The 17,764-nt window shown below is 39.5% G+C and overlaps 2 protein-coding genes across 7 annotated transcripts in view; both read left to right on the top strand.

The window, feature by feature from the left end:
- The window catches only part of UBA6 (ubiquitin like modifier activating enzyme 6), a 29,368-nt gene extending 24,301 nt beyond the window's left edge, over window positions 1–5,067 (top strand). For all 6 annotated transcript variants that reach the window (XM_071431716.1, XM_071431715.1, XM_071431712.1 and 3 more), the window contains 4 exons: window positions 558–685; window positions 1,461–1,548; window positions 1,936–2,030; window positions 3,267–5,067. In XM_071431716.1, coding sequence (XP_071287817.1) covers window positions 558–685; window positions 1,461–1,548; window positions 1,936–2,030; window positions 3,267–3,402 — 447 coding nt within the window. In that variant the 3' untranslated portion in view covers window positions 3,403–5,067. The remainder of the gene's footprint in view (window positions 1–557; window positions 686–1,460; window positions 1,549–1,935; window positions 2,031–3,266) is intronic.
- Window positions 5,068–7,295: 2,228 nt separating this feature from the next.
- Window positions 7,296–17,764, top strand: part of CENPC (centromere protein C) — a 28,108-nt gene continuing 17,639 nt past the window's right edge. The window contains exons 1-11 of the mRNA XM_071431711.1: window positions 7,296–7,492; window positions 8,775–8,821; window positions 9,869–9,930; window positions 10,253–10,341; window positions 11,405–11,495; window positions 11,599–11,818; window positions 12,678–12,881; window positions 13,056–13,438; window positions 14,092–14,929; window positions 15,471–15,509; window positions 16,725–16,792. Of these exons, the coding sequence (XP_071287812.1) occupies window positions 7,478–7,492; window positions 8,775–8,821; window positions 9,869–9,930; window positions 10,253–10,341; window positions 11,405–11,495; window positions 11,599–11,818; window positions 12,678–12,881; window positions 13,056–13,438; window positions 14,092–14,929; window positions 15,471–15,509; window positions 16,725–16,792 (2,056 nt within the window). The 5' untranslated portion in view covers window positions 7,296–7,477. The remainder of the gene's footprint in view (window positions 7,493–8,774; window positions 8,822–9,868; window positions 9,931–10,252; window positions 10,342–11,404; window positions 11,496–11,598; window positions 11,819–12,677; window positions 12,882–13,055; window positions 13,439–14,091; window positions 14,930–15,470; window positions 15,510–16,724; window positions 16,793–17,764) is intronic.

The raw sequence follows: 17,764 nt of genomic DNA, 5'->3' as shown, positions 1-17,764 counted from the left end.
GTGAAGTGGGATAAATTGCAAGACAGTGATTGAGAAGGTGCCCACTGTGAAGGGGATTTAGTCCCAGCAGTGAAAATCTTTGGTGGTGTGAGTGTGGCTGCTGGAGGGGCTCTTGAATGGTCAAAAAGGAAGTTTCCTTAACATGGTGAGCCTTTGGTGCTTTTATTTTTTATTTGCAGCACAGAAAGGTGGGTTGGAATTCTGCATTTTGGTTTGTTTTTGGCCATTAGTACTAACTTTCATTAGAATGCTGCTGCCAAGAGTGGAAAGGATCTGTTCTGTAGTAGTTTGTGTTCCTGCATCTCAACAGAACCTCATGCTTTGTGGAGATTGCATGAACCAAACAATTTTGGAAGAGTACTGCATTAAGAACAGTTAAATATTTCCCTTGGCTGCAACAGAATTTATTTATGTGGCATAGTGGGTTGCATTTCCATGTTATTTACTCTGCTGATTGGACAAATCTCATTAACAACTTCCTTGGTAGTTGCTGGTCTCTTAACTATACTAGAGTTGATAACACTAAAACCTAATAAGTAAATTCTAATTTACTGCAGGTTGCACTGGAACTCATCAAAGTTGTGGGTGGCTACCCAGCTGATGCATACAAGAACTGTTTTCTGAACCTAGCCATTCCCATAATGGTCTTTACAGAAACTGCTGAAGTAAGAAGAACGGAAATCAGGTAGGAAGGACAATGGCAGAAGGGCAAGGACAGTATTTGAAAATATACTAATTGATGCTTAGAACTTGCTGAACCATTCCAACAAGTGAGAAGTTTGAATAGTTACTAAATCCAGATATCCACACTAAGGCCTTATGTGCTCACATAGCAGAGCTATGATGGAACCACAGCTTATGGCCATACTCCAGTTAAGCATTCTAGATATCCAAGGGTATTTTTTTGTTGTTTAAACTTGGAAAATGATGAATTGTTTCATGCTTGCTATCAAACTCTGCTATCCACTTCCTGTGTACTGCTAGAGGTGTAAGTGATCCTTGTAATACTGCCAAAGGTGTCCCATAAAGCAGTGCCAAAGAATTTCCTGTTTGGAAAATGCAGCCCATATTCATCTGTCCTAATTAAAAAAAAAAAATAGTGGGTTTAAAGGCTTAGTTTGTTTTTCAGGGGAAGCTGTTAATTGTGAGATTTTAAAAATCTAGATGTGTGGCATTGTTCTTAGGAAACATCCCGGACACGCTTTTGCATCTTGTTCAATACAAGAGCTATTTTTTAGTAGGTCTGAAAACTCAGCAACTTCATTGTCAGATACCACATTTACTTAGAGGTCTTACTGTGTCTTGTGCTTAGCAAGGTCAGGGGGCTGGAGAAATGGCAGTAGAGAGGGAAGAGATTAAACAGCACATCAACAAGAAGACATGGCAGTTCTCCAGTACACTTTTAAAGGGAATGACTGAGTTCACATTCTAAAGTAACAACCTTTCACTTTTTAAAACAGAAATGGGATATCATTTACCATCTGGGACAGGTGGACAATTTATGGGAAAGAGGATTTTACTCTGTTGGACTTCATAAATGCTGTCAGAGTAAGTTATCTACTGTCCTGGGTCAATACAAGACGAGAGGAAAGGAGTTTCTTGTTGAAATTGTTGTTGAATTGTGTTTTGTTTTCTTTTTTAGTTCTATCAAGTTACTGTTCAAACCAGAATAATTTTAGTAATAACTTATGTCAATGGGAATGTCTCTAAATAAAGGCATTCAAGCCTGTTTTCAAATTCCTTGTTAGTTCAGTTGGCTCAAATGTATCTTAATAAAACTTTCTATCAGCATCCATGCATTAGCAGGTTTTCTGGTTTGGATCCTATGGATTTGAATAATCAGCTGTAGTATCTAGGCAGCAGTAGTATCTAGGCAGCAGTAGTATCTGGGCAGCTGTTCTAATCTTTTAACGAGTTTTAATTTGTAAATTCCAGGAGAAATATGGAATTGAACCAACTATGGTTGTACAAGGAGTCAAGATGCTCTATGTTCCTGTGATGCCAGGCCATATTAAAAGATTAAAGTTGACGTAAGTATAACCGGAAAATGGATTTAGGGATGCAAGTGTACATACAAATTATGTTCATTGCTTGTATCAAAGGAAGTGTGTCAGACAGCAGTATTTTCTCTCAAAGTGGTTTCTAGCCATTAATATTTGGGAAGAAAAAAGAGAATTTCTTACTTTTTGTAAAAGAAAAAAGAGAGAGTGAGTTAACTTCTATGCTTAGAAAAGGAGACTTGCAAAATGCTGCTTTAACTGTTGAATACCAGAATGAGAGAGCTAAAGAAGTCTCACAGTAATTTCTGGAGGGGAAAGAATGTACCATGGTTCAAGCAGGACAAGACCACTAGAACGTTTTGAAACTGGCTTAAAACTAATGCTGATATTTAGTAACTAAGCTCTGAAGGAATAGTGCATTGCTTGTAGTTTGAGATTTCTGTAAGTCTGTCCAGTTAGAGTAATTGCTTGAGATTCTACATCAATTCAGCCCTTTTAAGAATGATGACATTCAAAAAGGCTCTGCTTTGCTGCTTACAGACAGAAATTTGAGGTATTTCACCCTGGCATTTTGGTAGGATGTGAAGGCAGGGCATTGGGGTTTGACTGAAGGCCTTTGAAAAATAACAGCCAGATCTCACGCAGGTTTAGTTCTGCCTTACCTGTGGATTTAACTACTTTAGCTCAAAATCTGTACCTTACAGCTCCTGTGAAGTGTGTGGTAGTCAGTGCTCACATGCTTTCCTGAAGCAAGTGGATGCACTGATCAGTACTGATTTGAAGGCCTGACAGTAGGTATCAGGCAGAGAGGTAGGAGCGAGCTACTTCAAACTCCTGGGGAGAGAAGAGCTGCCAAGCTGTGGAGTGCCTGGCATACTAAGATGAGAATTTACAGCCTGTCTCCAAAAACGTTGCTTATATGCTTTCTCTTACAGCTGTATAAATAATTTTGAATGAGTGGGGTATGTAATGAAGTCACAGTCATATAGTATGAAGCTGCCTTCTTGTGAATATCAGGATTTTTTACTACTCTGACACTTTAATGGGCTGTGTCTGTCAGGAAAATGGAACACTATTTGCTGAAGCTCAGGTGGAGGATCAGCTTTTGTGTGCAATTTAGAGGTGGTGTATTCTCTATTTTAATTTGGTCTGTAGTATGCTGGGCCAGTACACATTGCTGGCAGTGAAATTCCTCCTAGTCTGGCCCTGAATTCCCACTGCCAGTCCTCCTGGTGCATTTTTGAACTGCTCTTCTTTTCTTTATAGGATGCAAAAGCTTGTGAAACCATCAGCTGATAAGAAGTATGTGGATTTGACAGTTTCATTTGCTCCAGAGACTGATGGAGAGGAAGACTTGCCCGGGCCACCAGTGAGATACTACTTTGTTCAGGAAGATAATTGATGGTAGAGACACAAAACTCACTCATGGACCATTTGTTCTGAAAGGAGTGTGCTAATTTTCAGCTATTAAAGATGGTACTATATATTTCTTTTTGGTGAAGCCTTAATTAAATGGTGAAAATCAGTGGCTTTGCACTGAAGACAAACTGGATTTGTTTCTTCTGCTCCTGTATTCTTCAAGCCTGTTTGCTCAAAGGAGGATTGGTCACTCCATGAGATGGAATGTCCAGTACAGTCCTTACCTTAAAGGCAAGATTTGTATTGAGGAAAGCAAGAAGAATGGTGAACCTAAGAAATGGTCCCCATTTGCAAATTAGGCAATTTGCATTTGCTTAGGGAATAGTGCAAAAAATAGGAGAAGCACCATTTTATGATACTCCTGGTGTTCTAAGAACATCTGAAACTCATTTCATATGTTACTCCATTCTCAAACAAGAATGTCATTCCCGCCATCTACATTTGAGATTAGATCCATCTGAAAGGTTTAAACTCCCACTTAAAAGCAGAGGAACTGCTTTCTTGTGTGGCTGCTTAGTGGTGCTGTGGTCAGCACAGCTGTCTTCTATCAGTCTCAACATAGGCAGGGGGTGTAAATTGTCAAACTCCCCTCAAGTCCAGAGAGCTGGAATTGTTGATTATCTGCACTAAGACTGTTCTTTGTGGCATACTGCAGTGTGGGGAAAGTGAAAACCTATCGGAGAGCCAAATTAGCACTTTCAACAATAAAACTTGGTCTTCAACAAAGAGAAAATGTGGTCGAGCCTTTCTGCCCTCACCAAATTAAAATCACTATAGCACTTGATGTTAAAGGGAGGAAAAGACAAATACCTCTGGATGTTTGGTAAAGCAAACTGTTACCTCAGCTCTGCTCCTTTTGGTACCATTTCCCTATAGCAAATTGTTGTGCTGTACACCTGTCCTCAGAACAAGTCTGAGTGGCACTGAACCACAAGGTTTTACCCTCACTGGTCAGTTATTGGGATGTGTAATTATAAAATTTCTGCTTAATTGGAAATCATTATGGACTAGTTTTGCTGCTATGGTGAGGCAGAGGTGTGTTACAAAAACATATAATTTAACTCATTTAAGCATTGGGTACTTGAGGTAGTACTTTTTTTCTCCCCATCATGGTAGAGCAAGGCAAGATTAGAATAAAAACTTTAAAACTGAAGTACCCTCTCATATGTTTCAGCTTTAGAGACTGTTACTGAACATTGTCCTGCAGCTGTTGCAAAAGCTATTAACAACTTAGCTGTTTATCCTCAATCATAGTTCATTTAGCTTTAGGGATGTCTTCACATTTAATTTAATAATGTCACTAATTAGTGCTAAGGATCACTTAAAGGTTTAGGTCAACAAGAAAACACTGTCACCTCTCACATTTGAAGGCTGGGAAACGAAACTTTGAGTAAGTATACTCTGTTATGTTAGTGTGGTGTTAACAGCATGCTTATGCTTTTGAAATAAGCAGCATTTAAAATAGTAAAGTCTCAGTACTGTTCTAGAATGCCATATGACTGTCCTCAGGGTTTAAAGTAAACTGTCAGATATAATTCATGCAGTGGCTTTTACTAATGACATGTACACCTTTGAGAGTCTTGTAAAAAGTCCTGGTCAAGGCTGGCAGGGATCACAGGCAGAATTTACAGATAAAGTAATATCTTTATGCTGCTCTTATTGTGTGTGTCTCTGTTGGATGGATGGATGCTCTCTGGACGGGTGCTCTCTGGATGGGTTCTGCTCAGCTGAAAAGTTGGTTATGGAAAAACTAAAAATGCACAATGGCTCTAGATATTTTTTAGCACACCTTAAAATTTTTGGATATAAATTAATCTAGGTAAAAGAACTAGTAATTCAAGAGGACTTTCTGTAGAAAAACTTGGCGTATCAAGTGGCTCATTAAAACTGTTCTTCATGCTTTAAACATTTTTAAATTTCTGATATGGAGAGTGAAGGTGTTTAAATGGAAGATTATGGAGTACACGGATTCAGTGAAGGTGTTTATATGGAAGATTGTGGAGTACACTGATTCAGTATTTGTGTTTGATAGAGCCCGTTTTTCAATCAGTTCCTGCTTTTTATCAAAAGTCTCTGCAGGTGCTCAGCATGGTCATACTAAAAAGGCTCTGGGCAAGTGAATTTTGGGGTAGCAAATCTCCAATGTTGTCACAGTGCTACCAAACTAGAGGCTTGTAGCACTACCTGGAACCTGAGAACTGCTTTATCTCTTTTATTTTTGTTCATGGCAGTGAAAGCTTGTGTTTGTCTAGGACTGTTTGATGTACAATTCCTGTGGAGCAGCTAAAGCTTGCTGTCTTCCTGCCACGATGAGGAACTGTCTCTCCACTAGAGCACTTCAAATAGCTTTCTTTCACAATGTTATTCTTTGAGAGAGCAGTTGATTTGCAGGAATGAAGTTTTATATCAGTAATGAAGATCCTTCTCAGTCAAATGCTTTGTTGAAGAGTTTGCTCATATTTACACCAGCTTTCTCTGAATTTCTATCACTCTTAATAGATGCAGTTAATTAATTTGTGCATGCCAAGTATTAAGCAGCCAGATCAACTTTTCTCTCTGGTTAGTCATCATGTTTCTTTGATGTTAGGAGTAGTGAGGATTCTGTGTGAGGGTGTCAATACTGTTAACAAGAATGTTTTAATGGATCAGATGGTTTTAAGCTTTTATTATCTATACCACAAGTAAAAAATAGATGTTTCCATACATTTCCCACTCTTTTCCTATGTACAGTGAAATATGTGACTGCTTATTAAAAAGATAAACTATGCAAGAATAGGGGTATATAGGGAGAACAACTCCGGCACCAGTTAGACTGTCACCTCTTCATGGCTTTTCACATCCTGAAATAATACGGGTTTGAGCTAGGCAGGGAGTTCGTACACCTGTCAGACTTGTCATCAAATACAAGTAGAGATTTTAGATAAGTTTATGATCTTCATGTTTGTAATTTTCCTTGTGTCTTTGAAACAATGTGAATATAGGCCAGTAGTTTTAAGAAAGGAACTGAATTTCAGCCAAAAGCTGAAATTGAAAGTTTATCAATCCCATGCAATTACAGAAAGCAAATGTGCAGCACAGTGCAGCAATCTAAACCTTTGTGCAAAGCTTGATAAATTTGACCAGAGACCTTTTGAATATTTATTTTAGTAAAGGTATATTTTGTGCGGTTGATTAAGTAGCTGGTGCAGATGCTTATCCGTGGTGTACAAAGCCTAAAGGAGCCGTAAGTTCCATAAGCATAAGCATTCCATGAGCATTGCTAGCAGCAGAACTGTGTTGGTGCCCATCCTTTTGTATGGCACGGGTGAGAGACAGGGAAGGAGTGTTAAGTTACCACTTGTCCCAGCAGCATACAAGTTTAAATTCATAGGGAAAAAGCTACAGGTCTGTTCTGATGCACACTGAGCAGCGCCCTCTTCACAAAGTGATCTAAACTACTTTCGTGAGAAGAAAGTGCTAACTTCCCGCGTTATGATGTAGTTTTAAAATAGAATGGGCCTTCCCTTTAGTGGTCAGAAAGGATAGGGATCAGACCTGGTGTTCCGATTACAAGTGTGTGATAAAAAGCATCACTAAAACTGTATTTTTGGGCAATGTTTTGCCGGCACTGTAAGGTTCTGCGCCCTTACGTTCTCAAGCAGTTTTTTTTTGCTCGTTGTTGAGTTCTTCAGTAGAATCTTAAAGAAAAAATTGCAACGCCCCGTGGTGACAAGGGCTGCTTTGTAGCGTTTCGAAACCCGACAATTTGAACTGGCTTTTCCCACGGGCGAAATAAAAGAACGGGAAGCATCCCCCGCCCGTCCTCTCAGACTAAGGCGGGCAGGAGAAGGGGCGGGGCCGACGGGCGCAGCAGCTGCCTTTGCGCAGGCGCAACAGCCGCGCGCGCCTAAACGAGCTGCCCTGCCGGGCGCGCGGCGGCCCCGACCAATGGGACGGGGCCTGGGGGGCGTGGCCGAGGCGCTGCCGCCCGCCGGCCGTGCGCGCGCGCCCGTCGGGAAGAGCGCGCGAGGTTCGAAGGCGGCGCTGGGGGCGCGCGCGCGCGCCGGCCCCGGTCCGGGATGGCGCAGGCTTTGGTGAGAGAGCGCGGGAGCGGCCGCTCTGTGTGTCTCTCTATGTCCGCGTCTGTCCGCGTGTGTGTCTCTGTCTGTCTGTCTGTCTGGTTTGTTGTGGGCGTCGGCCGGGCCCGTCCGTAGCGAAGAGGCGCGGCCCTCGGCGCGCTCCTGAGGGGAGGGCCCGGGCCCACCTTCCTCTTCCCCCTGGGGAGAGCGAGGCTGGCATTGGGGTTCCGCGCTCACTCCGGGTCCGGGCGGTTGGCACAGACATTTGTGGGGCTGGTCTGGCGGGAGCCCCGTTCCCCTGAGCGCACCAGTGTCTGTGCCGGACCCCATTCCCCTCAGGCTGCCTCGGGAGAGCCGGCTTCCACGGGAGAGTGAGCGCATCAGGAGCAGGACATTTGTGCAGGCACGCTAGAATCGTGCTTAAGTTTTAAAATTCTTCATGTGTAGCGCGACACGAACACAATAATAAATAAACTGTTAAAGGCTCTTTTAGGTCCTTGACAGGAAATTTTAATTTCTTTAGTGCGCGGTGCATTGTGCTGCTCTCTGCTGTGAAGAGAAGGGGGTTTATGTCCGATTGCGGATTGACTGCGGAGTGTGCTTCTGTATAGTTTCTGAAGTAGTGCCTTTTGGCCAGTTGTTTTCCCTGTATCTTCCTTCTGCCACTTTAAACTGATGTTGAAAATTTGCAGTGAAATCTATCCATATAGAGTTTGATTATTTTTGATACCGGAAGTAATAGCCAAAGGGGAATCACAATGAATTGCAAAATACTGTCAATATGGCAAACTTCACAAAAACGTGCAGAATTCTCTTGTGTTAGGATTAGATACTCTCCACATTGCTAAATATTCTAAACTTACTCGAATCAGGAAGAGATTATAGTTGTTTTTCAGCTAAACATTTACATTTTTTTGAGATATTTTCCTGTCACATTTGTGAAGAATTGCACTCTGCTTTACTGTTGAATTTTTTTTGCCCTTTATTCCCATTTTATCCACTACAACCATGCTGGTTCCCAGGTCAGCAGCTTTATTTGATTACACAGAGAATGTGCTGCTGCTTGAATTATTACTGCTCTAGTTGTGGTAAATGGCTGGAGTCCTGTCTGCTGTTCGAATGACTGGTTATACTTAGGTTTCAAGTGTATGAAGAGGCACTGTGGCATTCTAAGAAAAACAATAACTCCCACTCTCCCACTACTTCAAGATGTCTCAAGAATCCTCGAGATCTGCTTACTTGTTTTTCTGTCAGGTGTCATCATGCTTAGTAAAAATTGATTCTTATTTCTTCACAGAATCGTTTAAAAAAAGACTACAGAGCAAGATTCTGCCATGGAGGAGGGTAATTTACATTTAAACACCTATTCTTAGATTCTGGAAAATGTACCTGGATTTTTATTTTAGAGCTAAATGTCAAAACTACTTGATGTACCTTATTAAACTGATCATATGATGTTTCACAAATTTCTTGTATTTCTTAGTGGTAAGAGGAGCAAGCTCTGTGGGGGGACAAGGTTCTGAGGTTTTCCTTTGCTGAGGCAGCAGGCTGTGGGTAGCTGTACCTAAGGTAGCCCTAACTGGGCTGCCTGAGTAGGGAAGCAGTGATCTGTGCAAACATGTTGCCTTTCAAGGAGCAGGGAAATTAAACCCAGGCAGAGTTCCAGCGTATTTGGACCTTGCTGGTAAATGTTAGAGACGAGTTTGAGCATTTGCAGTGCTGTGATGTTCTTTACATGCGTGTTAGGAGTCTGTGAAGTTTTTGTTGCTGAAATTAATTTCTGGCAATGCATTTAATGAGCTTACCAAATGTACACAATTAGTTGTTTTTAAAGGTATATCATGATCATTATGGGAGTAAAACTCCATGGCTTTTCTGTTATTTTGGTTTTGATCAACATTGTCCGGCTGGTGAATCACTCACTTCTTTCCTTTCCATTTGTGCTGGTTTGAAATAATAATCCAACCAGCTGAGCTGGTCACTTGCTTATGGATAGAATACCTCAGGTCTGGTTCCGACTGCATCACTGTGCAGGCAACATAGTTCCAGGTCTGATTTATAAAAAAATTACTTGTTCAAGTGAGACTCTAGTCAGCCTAAAGCTCATTTACCTCAGGGCTGTTGCAGTAGTTGCATGTTTTCTTTAATGTAGAGAGAATTCTTCATTCTTGTTATAATCTGTGACAGTGAGGCTTTTTTTCCTGGAATTCCTACTTAGACAAATTTCTTTTCAGATATCTAGGCATGGAAATGGTAGGTAAAAATGTATAAAATCTGAACTTGAAGAAATAATAACCTAAAATATTTAGAAGTAAAACTTTGCTATGTTAATATTTGGGATAAGAGCATTTGGCATTTTTGATTGAAAATATTTTTCTGTCTTCTTTCTAGAAATAAAATTGATCTACAGCCAGGTCAAAACGTACTGAAACTCATACAGGATTGTTTTGAAAGTAAGCTCTTATTTGGTGTTTTGCTTGATTTGCTGATAAAAGAAAATAATTATTTTCTTCCTTGTGTTATATTTAGTGGTAAGTACATAGAAATAAAAAATAGGGATAAAATAGATAAAAATAGTATTTCTCAGGGTTTTTTAGAACAGCCCCTTCTCAGCATTTTAGAACTGTGTCTTAGCTGTCTTATAATCCCTTTCTCAAGCATCTGATTCCTTTCTTGTTTGGATTTACACGACCTTAGTGAGCCTTAGAACTTGTTAAAATAAATAAAACGTGGACAATTCCAAGATTCCCATATTTACTGTTTTTTTCTTCATAGGTTGCAGCAGCGATCTTACAATAAACTCTCCAAATAGCTCAACCTTTGTTTTGAAAAATGAGAAGAGGACTTCAATCCAGGGACAAAGGGTGAGTTCTGTCAGTGTCATAGTGTAGCACTGCATACAGGTTCAGGTGGGTACAAGATCAATTCTGTAGCATTTGGTTGTGTATGAGCACTGTAAAAGTATGTAGGCTACAATTTAATGATCTATGATAGTTGTTGAAAATGTGTGGTTTTGTTTAGTTTGTTGTGCTCTAACAGTAAATATTCTTTAAGTAGAATTATTTAATAGATTTTTTTTCTTGGGTTTTTACTAATGAAAGCTTCTTCAGCTTTTTGTCCAGGATAGTTAAATTTCTCATGGTCTGAGGCTGAAGCACGCTGCCTTATTACTGGTGGTGGGTTTGGCTGTCTTGGACTCCACTGGAGTTGGTTGTGGTCACTTTGCCAAATATATGGGCACAGTTCTTAGCTATCAGATGGGCAGTAAAATTTAAAGGGGATTCATGTAGAAAAGCAGCTGGATAACTCCTGATAGTTATCTATACAATAACTTCATATGTCTGTAACTTTGTTGATGAGTGGAAACAAGGTGAAGGCCTTGTTAATGTGCTGCCTGAGAGGATGATGCCAATAATCTAGAATGTATATTTAGTTTTAATATTTTGACTTTACTTTTTTATGTAGGATATTCTATTAATGGTAGGGTTTAGAAGCGGCAACCTTATAATGGTGTTTGTTTAATTTAGTCTGATGTTAGAATATAATCTCAAATCAATTCTTGCTAAACCTCAGCCTGTCTTAGTAAAGGGTAATTAAACAGTTTAAATGAATTCATTCTAATGGCAATAATAAGTAGTTTACCTCAAGATGACCAGACATTTAGCCAGATGTCTGTTTAAGCTGCATATAGATTTTTACTGTACACACTGTTTTACCTGTTGTTTGAAATTTACAGTTACTTTTAGAGTTTTACACCATAGAAAGTTGAAGTGTTTGGGTGAAATAGAACTGTGATTTGAATGAGTATGAATTAAGGGAAGAACATTAATTATATTCATGTTCTCTAGAAATATATATTCCTGTTAAAATACTCTTGCTTTATCAAATATTTTACTTCATCTCATTATTTGTGACCAACTATGACAGCCCAAGGCAGGGTCAGCCAGCTCTGTGAAAAAAGCCCGTGAGACTGCAGAACCCTCACCTGCATCACTGCTAAAACCAGTCAGCAGCAGAGGTTGGTCACACTATTACTGAATTAAGGTTTTTAAAGTAACTATTTCTTGGGATTTTGTAAGATTTTAAGTAAAAGAATGAAACCTGTTCTATGTATATGGCAGGAGTGTCATGTGAATCACACTTGAAGGCTGCAACACCTGATTATGTAGCTACTTCTAAAAAGACAGAGTCTCCTGTGTCTAAAAGTGAAAAAAAAAATACTTTGAAAGATGTTGAAGCACCATGCCAGTGTCCAGCTGTGCCTTTGGACCCCGAGAATAATCGTGGGGCTGTTGGATCACCTCTTCCTGTGGAGGAAGCAAAAAGTTCTCCTGCAGTTAAGTAAGTAGAGCTGAACGTGGTTGTGGTGTCATATTCCAGGTGTGCCCTCCCCCTCAGGGTAAATTGAGTTTGGATTGTGAACTCATAAAAAATAATTGAAAGCTTTTTAGGACGTTCTGTATCTGGGTTTAGAAAGGGCAGAATTATATTTTATTTAATATTCTGGTGATAAGTGCAGTACCCAAGTGAAGGAAGCCTGTCAAAATATATTTAAACTCTTTTTTCCAGGAAAGTATCAGCTTCTCAGATCATCTAGACTTCTTCAGTGAATCCTATTGACAGCGTTGACTTTAAAAGTTAACAAAAATTTGTTAAAGCAGAAATGAGCAGTCATTGTTCCTCTTGCTCTGAATATACAGATGTTTTTTTCAAAGTAAAATAGCTTCAGTTGTGATTATTATCTCCTTGTTGGAAGAATTGAAGCTGAACTGCAGCACTGGCCAGTGTCCTGGCCACAGTTCTGCTTTCCTAGAGGACTGAATCTCTGGGGTAGATCATAAAGATGGACTGACACTGATCCAATTGATTCCCATTGATGGAATGAGATTGGAAAGATAGTGCACCTATGACTAGGAAACCTGGCAATTTCTCAAGCACATCCTCCTAAAATTAGGAATTTGTCTTGCTGAGCAGCCTTTACTTTGATCAAGAGTCACACGCTGACTCCATGTTGCCTGTGGGCACTTGCCACTATACTGGAAAGCCCTACTGCTCACCTGTGTTGCAGCAAGTTTCCAAAGGGAAGCTCGTTCATAGGAATTGAGATGCTGTCAGCAGGAGCATCTGTTCATCCTCACAATACTTTATTGTGCACTCAGGATTTATAGCAGCATATTTGAATGCTGTTTCTCATTTGTAGATTGCATTTTGATAAGTGGAGTACGCCAGCTGCAGCAAAGAGCCGTGGGGAAGTGGAAAATTTGGAAGGACCTCAGCCTGGAAGAGATGAGCAGGTTGTTCCTGTGCAAGGAACAGAACGTGTTACTGCATCATCTGCCAGGACAGAGAAAACTTTCTCTTCAGCTGTCTTAGCAGCTGTAGCAACAAGAACACTTGGACAGAGGTTTGTATGGAGGCTTAATATGGAACATATGATGGATGAACTTTATAATAATTCTTTTGAGGAACATTGTGTACAGTGTCTAGGTGTGGGGAGTTACCACTAGACTTGGAAGACTGAAAGTCAATTTCTCCCCCACCCTGATTGATATGAATGTTTTTTCCCTCCATCCTTTAGATATTCAACCTCCATATCACCACCATCACCTCGTCCTGTGAAATATCAAGAAATAGAAATAGAAAATGAATGTGAATTTTTAATTGATGAATCAGGTGGTGCATCTTTTACTTCTTGGATTTCGATACCCACTAAGAAGAAAAAATCAAAAAATGATGGCTCTGCAGCTCCCATTTCTAAACCTCAGCCCTCTGAAAAGGAGAAGACACAGAATAAGAAAGTCAAGAACAAGAAAGTACAGGGTAAAGCACTTACTAAACAGAAACTGGATCATCCAGATGTTGGAGCTTTTGACTCCATCAAAGAAACGTCAGTGTCAGATCCAATCCCTAATAGCGAAGAAAATGTCCTTACATCTCAAAGCCGAAAGAGTACTTGTGTGGGTAAGTTATTTAACAGCTCTTCAGACTTGACCTTGCAGGTCACATTACTGGATTATTTTCTGGTGGTTTATGAGAAAATTATAATGAATTAGAGGATAGACATCAATAGATTCTTTTTTGGTGTTTCAGTTGTGCAGTTAGATTTGGGTGAGACAGAGAGGCGGTGAGACAGTGTCTTCACTTTTTTGCCACATCCTTTGCCTTTCCTGTTAGAACATTAACAATTAAATTAGCAGTGTTGCCTTTTTGTATGAAGAGTCATAGAAAGTAGGTGCCCAATAAGCTTTTGTTCCTCTTGCCATAGAAAGGCAGTTATATTTAGACAGAAAGGGGATTGAGTTTTAGGAATTATTTGTGAAGAGTTTTGTAGCATGAAAAACGCTGAAAACTGGAAAGAAGACTGAATGTAACATTTCTGCCCCCTTTTTTTAATTAGGAAATACTGGAAGTACACCGAAAAGTTTTTTGTAGACTATAGTTTAGGGAAAGCCTTCTTCTGGCCAGTGGTGATAAAACTGGTTTTGTGATACCTTTTTTTTTTTTTTTCCCCCATTTTTATTCTTTGGGGTTTTTTAATGCATTCAAATGCTAACATATATCTTCAGGTTTAATGGGAAAAGGTATTCATGTCCAAATATTTTGTGTATTGACAGGAAAGACTAAAAAGGATGCATTTAGACAAGACTCTCCAAACCAGAAAAAGAACACATCCTGGAAACCAGAAGCTGGAGAACCGGTGTGGCCTGGATTGGAAACAGAACCATCTGATGAAGAGCAGTGTAAAATAAGTATGCCAAGTGAGGATTTACCTATGCCTTCATCTGGGCCTCAGAAAGACCAGACTGTGTCACTGAAAAAGTCTCTCAAGTCTTCCAAGAATCTGCAGTTGGCTTCTAAAGCTTCTCAGCATTTAGTTAAGAAGAAACAAACTGCTAAGGAGAAACTTCCAAAAGTCAAAGTAGCTAAGAGAGGGACAGTAACTCCAAGGAGAAAGCTTAAAATATCTGTCCAGAAAAGTAGTAATAAAAAGCCTCAGTTACAAAGAGAGGAGAGTTCTGACAGTGGACCTGGTGAAGAAGAGCTTGAAAGAGAGCCTGTAGAACTGAATGAAGTGTGCACCACATCTTTGCATCAGAAATTAGAGACTCCTGTGATTCAGAAGTTGACTAAGCCCAAGAAACCTAGAAAAGCATTACACACACCAGAGTCACCTGGTGATGCCAATAGCAGAACTCCTCTAAAAGCACTCCAGCATCCTGTGGAGAGTGTGAAGAATCCTGGAAAGAAATGGTCTGCCAAGTCTTCAGGGAAGATACCCAAAAAGATTCCACGTAGAACAAATAAAGCTCTTCACTCAAGCTCTGAAGGCTCTGAGTCTCAAACAGATTCTGACAGCTCTTCTGTACAGGACACCGCAAGGAAAAAACAGAAGTTACCAGATGTGAAAATAAAAAGTAACAAAAGAAAACATAACCGACAGCATGGACCACAGTAGGCTTTTTGTGTTTCTTTACAAGTGTAGTATGTAACTTGGTAGATAATTAAATACATCTTGTCAACTTCTAAGCAATGGTGGCCCAGTTCAAGTACATGGTAGTTTGAGGCTGGTTGAATAGTTAATAGAGAAACCAAGCAGTTTAATCAACATTCTTTTCTCAAAGCTCAGTGCCATACTTGGTGTCTCCTACATGAGGAAAATTGTTCTAGTTTTCTTGTGAGACTTGCAGAGCAGATCTAGTTTAACACAACCCCACCACCCACGGAATAACTTCACTGTCAAGTTGGTTCCTTTTTAAAGATAAATTTAGAAAATACAGCATGTAATTCTTCAGCTGTATTTATTTTTGTCAATCTAAAGACTAAGTTCAAGTGGTTTAAAACCTGGTTGATAATCACTGATCTTTGCGTTGCTTTTTAATTTTTTTTAATGTCTTCTTTATAGTTTTGTTCAGGACATAAAATTATTGACCTACAGGTTCCTTTCATTCAGTTTATTTAACACCAAATATAATAAGAGTGTTTTCTTTTCTAGGGATTCCTTTGTAGCTGGGAAGGTTGTGAGCTGCCAAAGGTAATTTCCTGAGTTGTCTGAAAAATGTTACTTTAATCCTACTTCTGCCCCAAGGAGATGCCCTGAGAGTGGGCAGCTGGTACAGCTGCTGTGTTCTGTGCTCTACTGGTGAAACACCAAGTAGAACAGAATTGTGATTCCTGCTTGAGGGCTTTAAATACTGTGCTAATACAGTTAATAAAGTAATACAATTTTTCTTCCTCTCATGAATAGGGGGTCATAATAAGCTTATTGCCTTTGGGGATTTCTTTCCTTTGAGGCTTGCTTCCACATCAGTGTGTAATTTTTGAACAGAAAGATCAGTGCTCCTAGAACTAATGATAGCTGCACTAATAAAATTGATGTCAGGGTATAGAGCTCAATCTACAATCCAAACTCTTTGTGCATGTACATAGGCATGTATCTTCCCCTTTCATGAGATGGAAACTTAATAACGAAGCAAACAGGAGTGGCAGTCTGTGAATTTATTCAATTCTTATGCACTCATTGTACTGAAAATGTTTGGGACTTTATTTCTAAGGGGAACTTACTGCAGACTGACTTGGACAAATTTGCAGTGTAGATTTGCTAACCTAGGTAATTGAAATGCACCTTTTGGAGTTGAGGTGGATAACAGCTGAACTTCATTGGCACAGTAAAAGCAGTGAAGCACAGCCTCAGATGGGAGAATGAGGGTCAAGGGTGCTGATTCTAAGGCTGTAGAAGTTCTGTGACAAGTGGCTTGATTGCTAGAGAATCTCTGTTGGAGTTATATGTGTAAATTGTTGCCATTTTATGGGGAGGATTTTATGACAGGCTACATTTTATTTTCCTGTCCTTTCCTTAGAGTATGCAAAACAACTCTTTAAAGCTCTTTTAATTATAAATTATCTTTTATAATTATGGTGTATGGAAAATTGTTAAAGTAATGCTACAAAGGTGGCGAGAAGATCTGTTCTGGAATGGAGAAAAAAAGTTTAGGAAACCTCTTTAGAGAGGAAGTGTGATCACTAATTGTCTGCCTGATGACTGAGTAGGGGAGTAGTTCATGAACTTCTGACCTATGATTTTTAAGGAGTAGTCATTTGCTTCAGTGTGTAATTGGTATAGACTTGTTTAAAAGCAAAATAGAACCCAGCCCACATGATCTGAAGAAAACTTGAATTTGCTTTTCTTGGTAGTGCTGTAATGTTCCTTTGACATGTTCAAGCAGGTTTTTTTTTTTTTCCTTTGCAGTGGGCCTGTTCTAGAAGATGGACTTACTTCCAGCACTAAGTCTCCTGAACAGGATGATATATCTTCAGGTAATGTTTGAACTTTATAATTCCTTGCATTTTATGTATAAGCTTCTTATAAACTGTGACTGACAGTTCAGTACTTTCTGTTGTATTCAGCTTGTCCAGAAGAAGAAATGCAGATTTTATTGGTTGTGGTTACATTTCTATCCAAGTGTGTGGTACAGCATGCCAGCTTTATCTGGTTAGCTTTGGGAGAACATAACCCTCCATGTTTTGGCATCATGCATACCAGGATAAAGTTATTCTTTCTAAAATACTTTGAACAAAATTTTCAGGCTCAGTTTGTACCAGTTTGATGTGTTCCCATGTGATGGTCCTGTATGCAGTCCCTTCAAGTAAATCTGAGCCAAATTACAACATTGATGGACTCATGGCCTGTTCCCCAAAGAATACTTGGGTGTTTTTTTGGGGGAGGGGTTGTTTGTTTTGTTTGGTTTTTTGTTTCTGGGGGTTTTTTTGTTTGCTTTGTTGTGTTAGGTTTTTTTTGTTTTGTTTTTTTGTTAGTTGTTTGGTTTGGTTTTGTGTTTGGGGGTTTTTGTGTGGACAGGGTTATTATTATTTGTTTGGTTTCAGTTTTAAATTTCACTGCACAAGTTCCACATGTTGTCGTAATGAACATGAGCCCTGGAGATACAAAGTCTTTTCCTTAGTGCTTCAGAGCCCGATGTGGATGTCATTAGTCCATGCAATGCTTTTTTCAGATACCTACTTTTGTGTGTGTGCTGGTAAAAAATTTGTTCTGAAGTTAGGTTTCAGTGATATAAATCCAAATGACCTTGCATTTTGATCAATAAAATTATGTGTATAGTTTATGATTTGTCAGTGTTCACTTTATCAAGAGGGATAGGTCTGAGGAGTATTTACTTGAATGTATGGTTTTCAAGTAATTTTTAAGTTTACTCTGTTTAAAGCTAATTACAGATACTGTTTATCTGCACTGGATTTAATATATGTTTATAGAAAAAGGTGTTGGTGGAA

This window comes from Agelaius tricolor, unplaced genomic scaffold, assembly GCF_023055355.1.
Source record: "Agelaius tricolor isolate 1412-34295 unplaced genomic scaffold, bAgeTri1.0.p SCAF_8, whole genome shotgun sequence".
Lineage (NCBI taxonomy): Eukaryota > Metazoa > Chordata > Aves > Passeriformes > Icteridae > Agelaius > Agelaius tricolor.
This window is presented reverse-complemented; position numbering and strand designations above follow the sequence as displayed.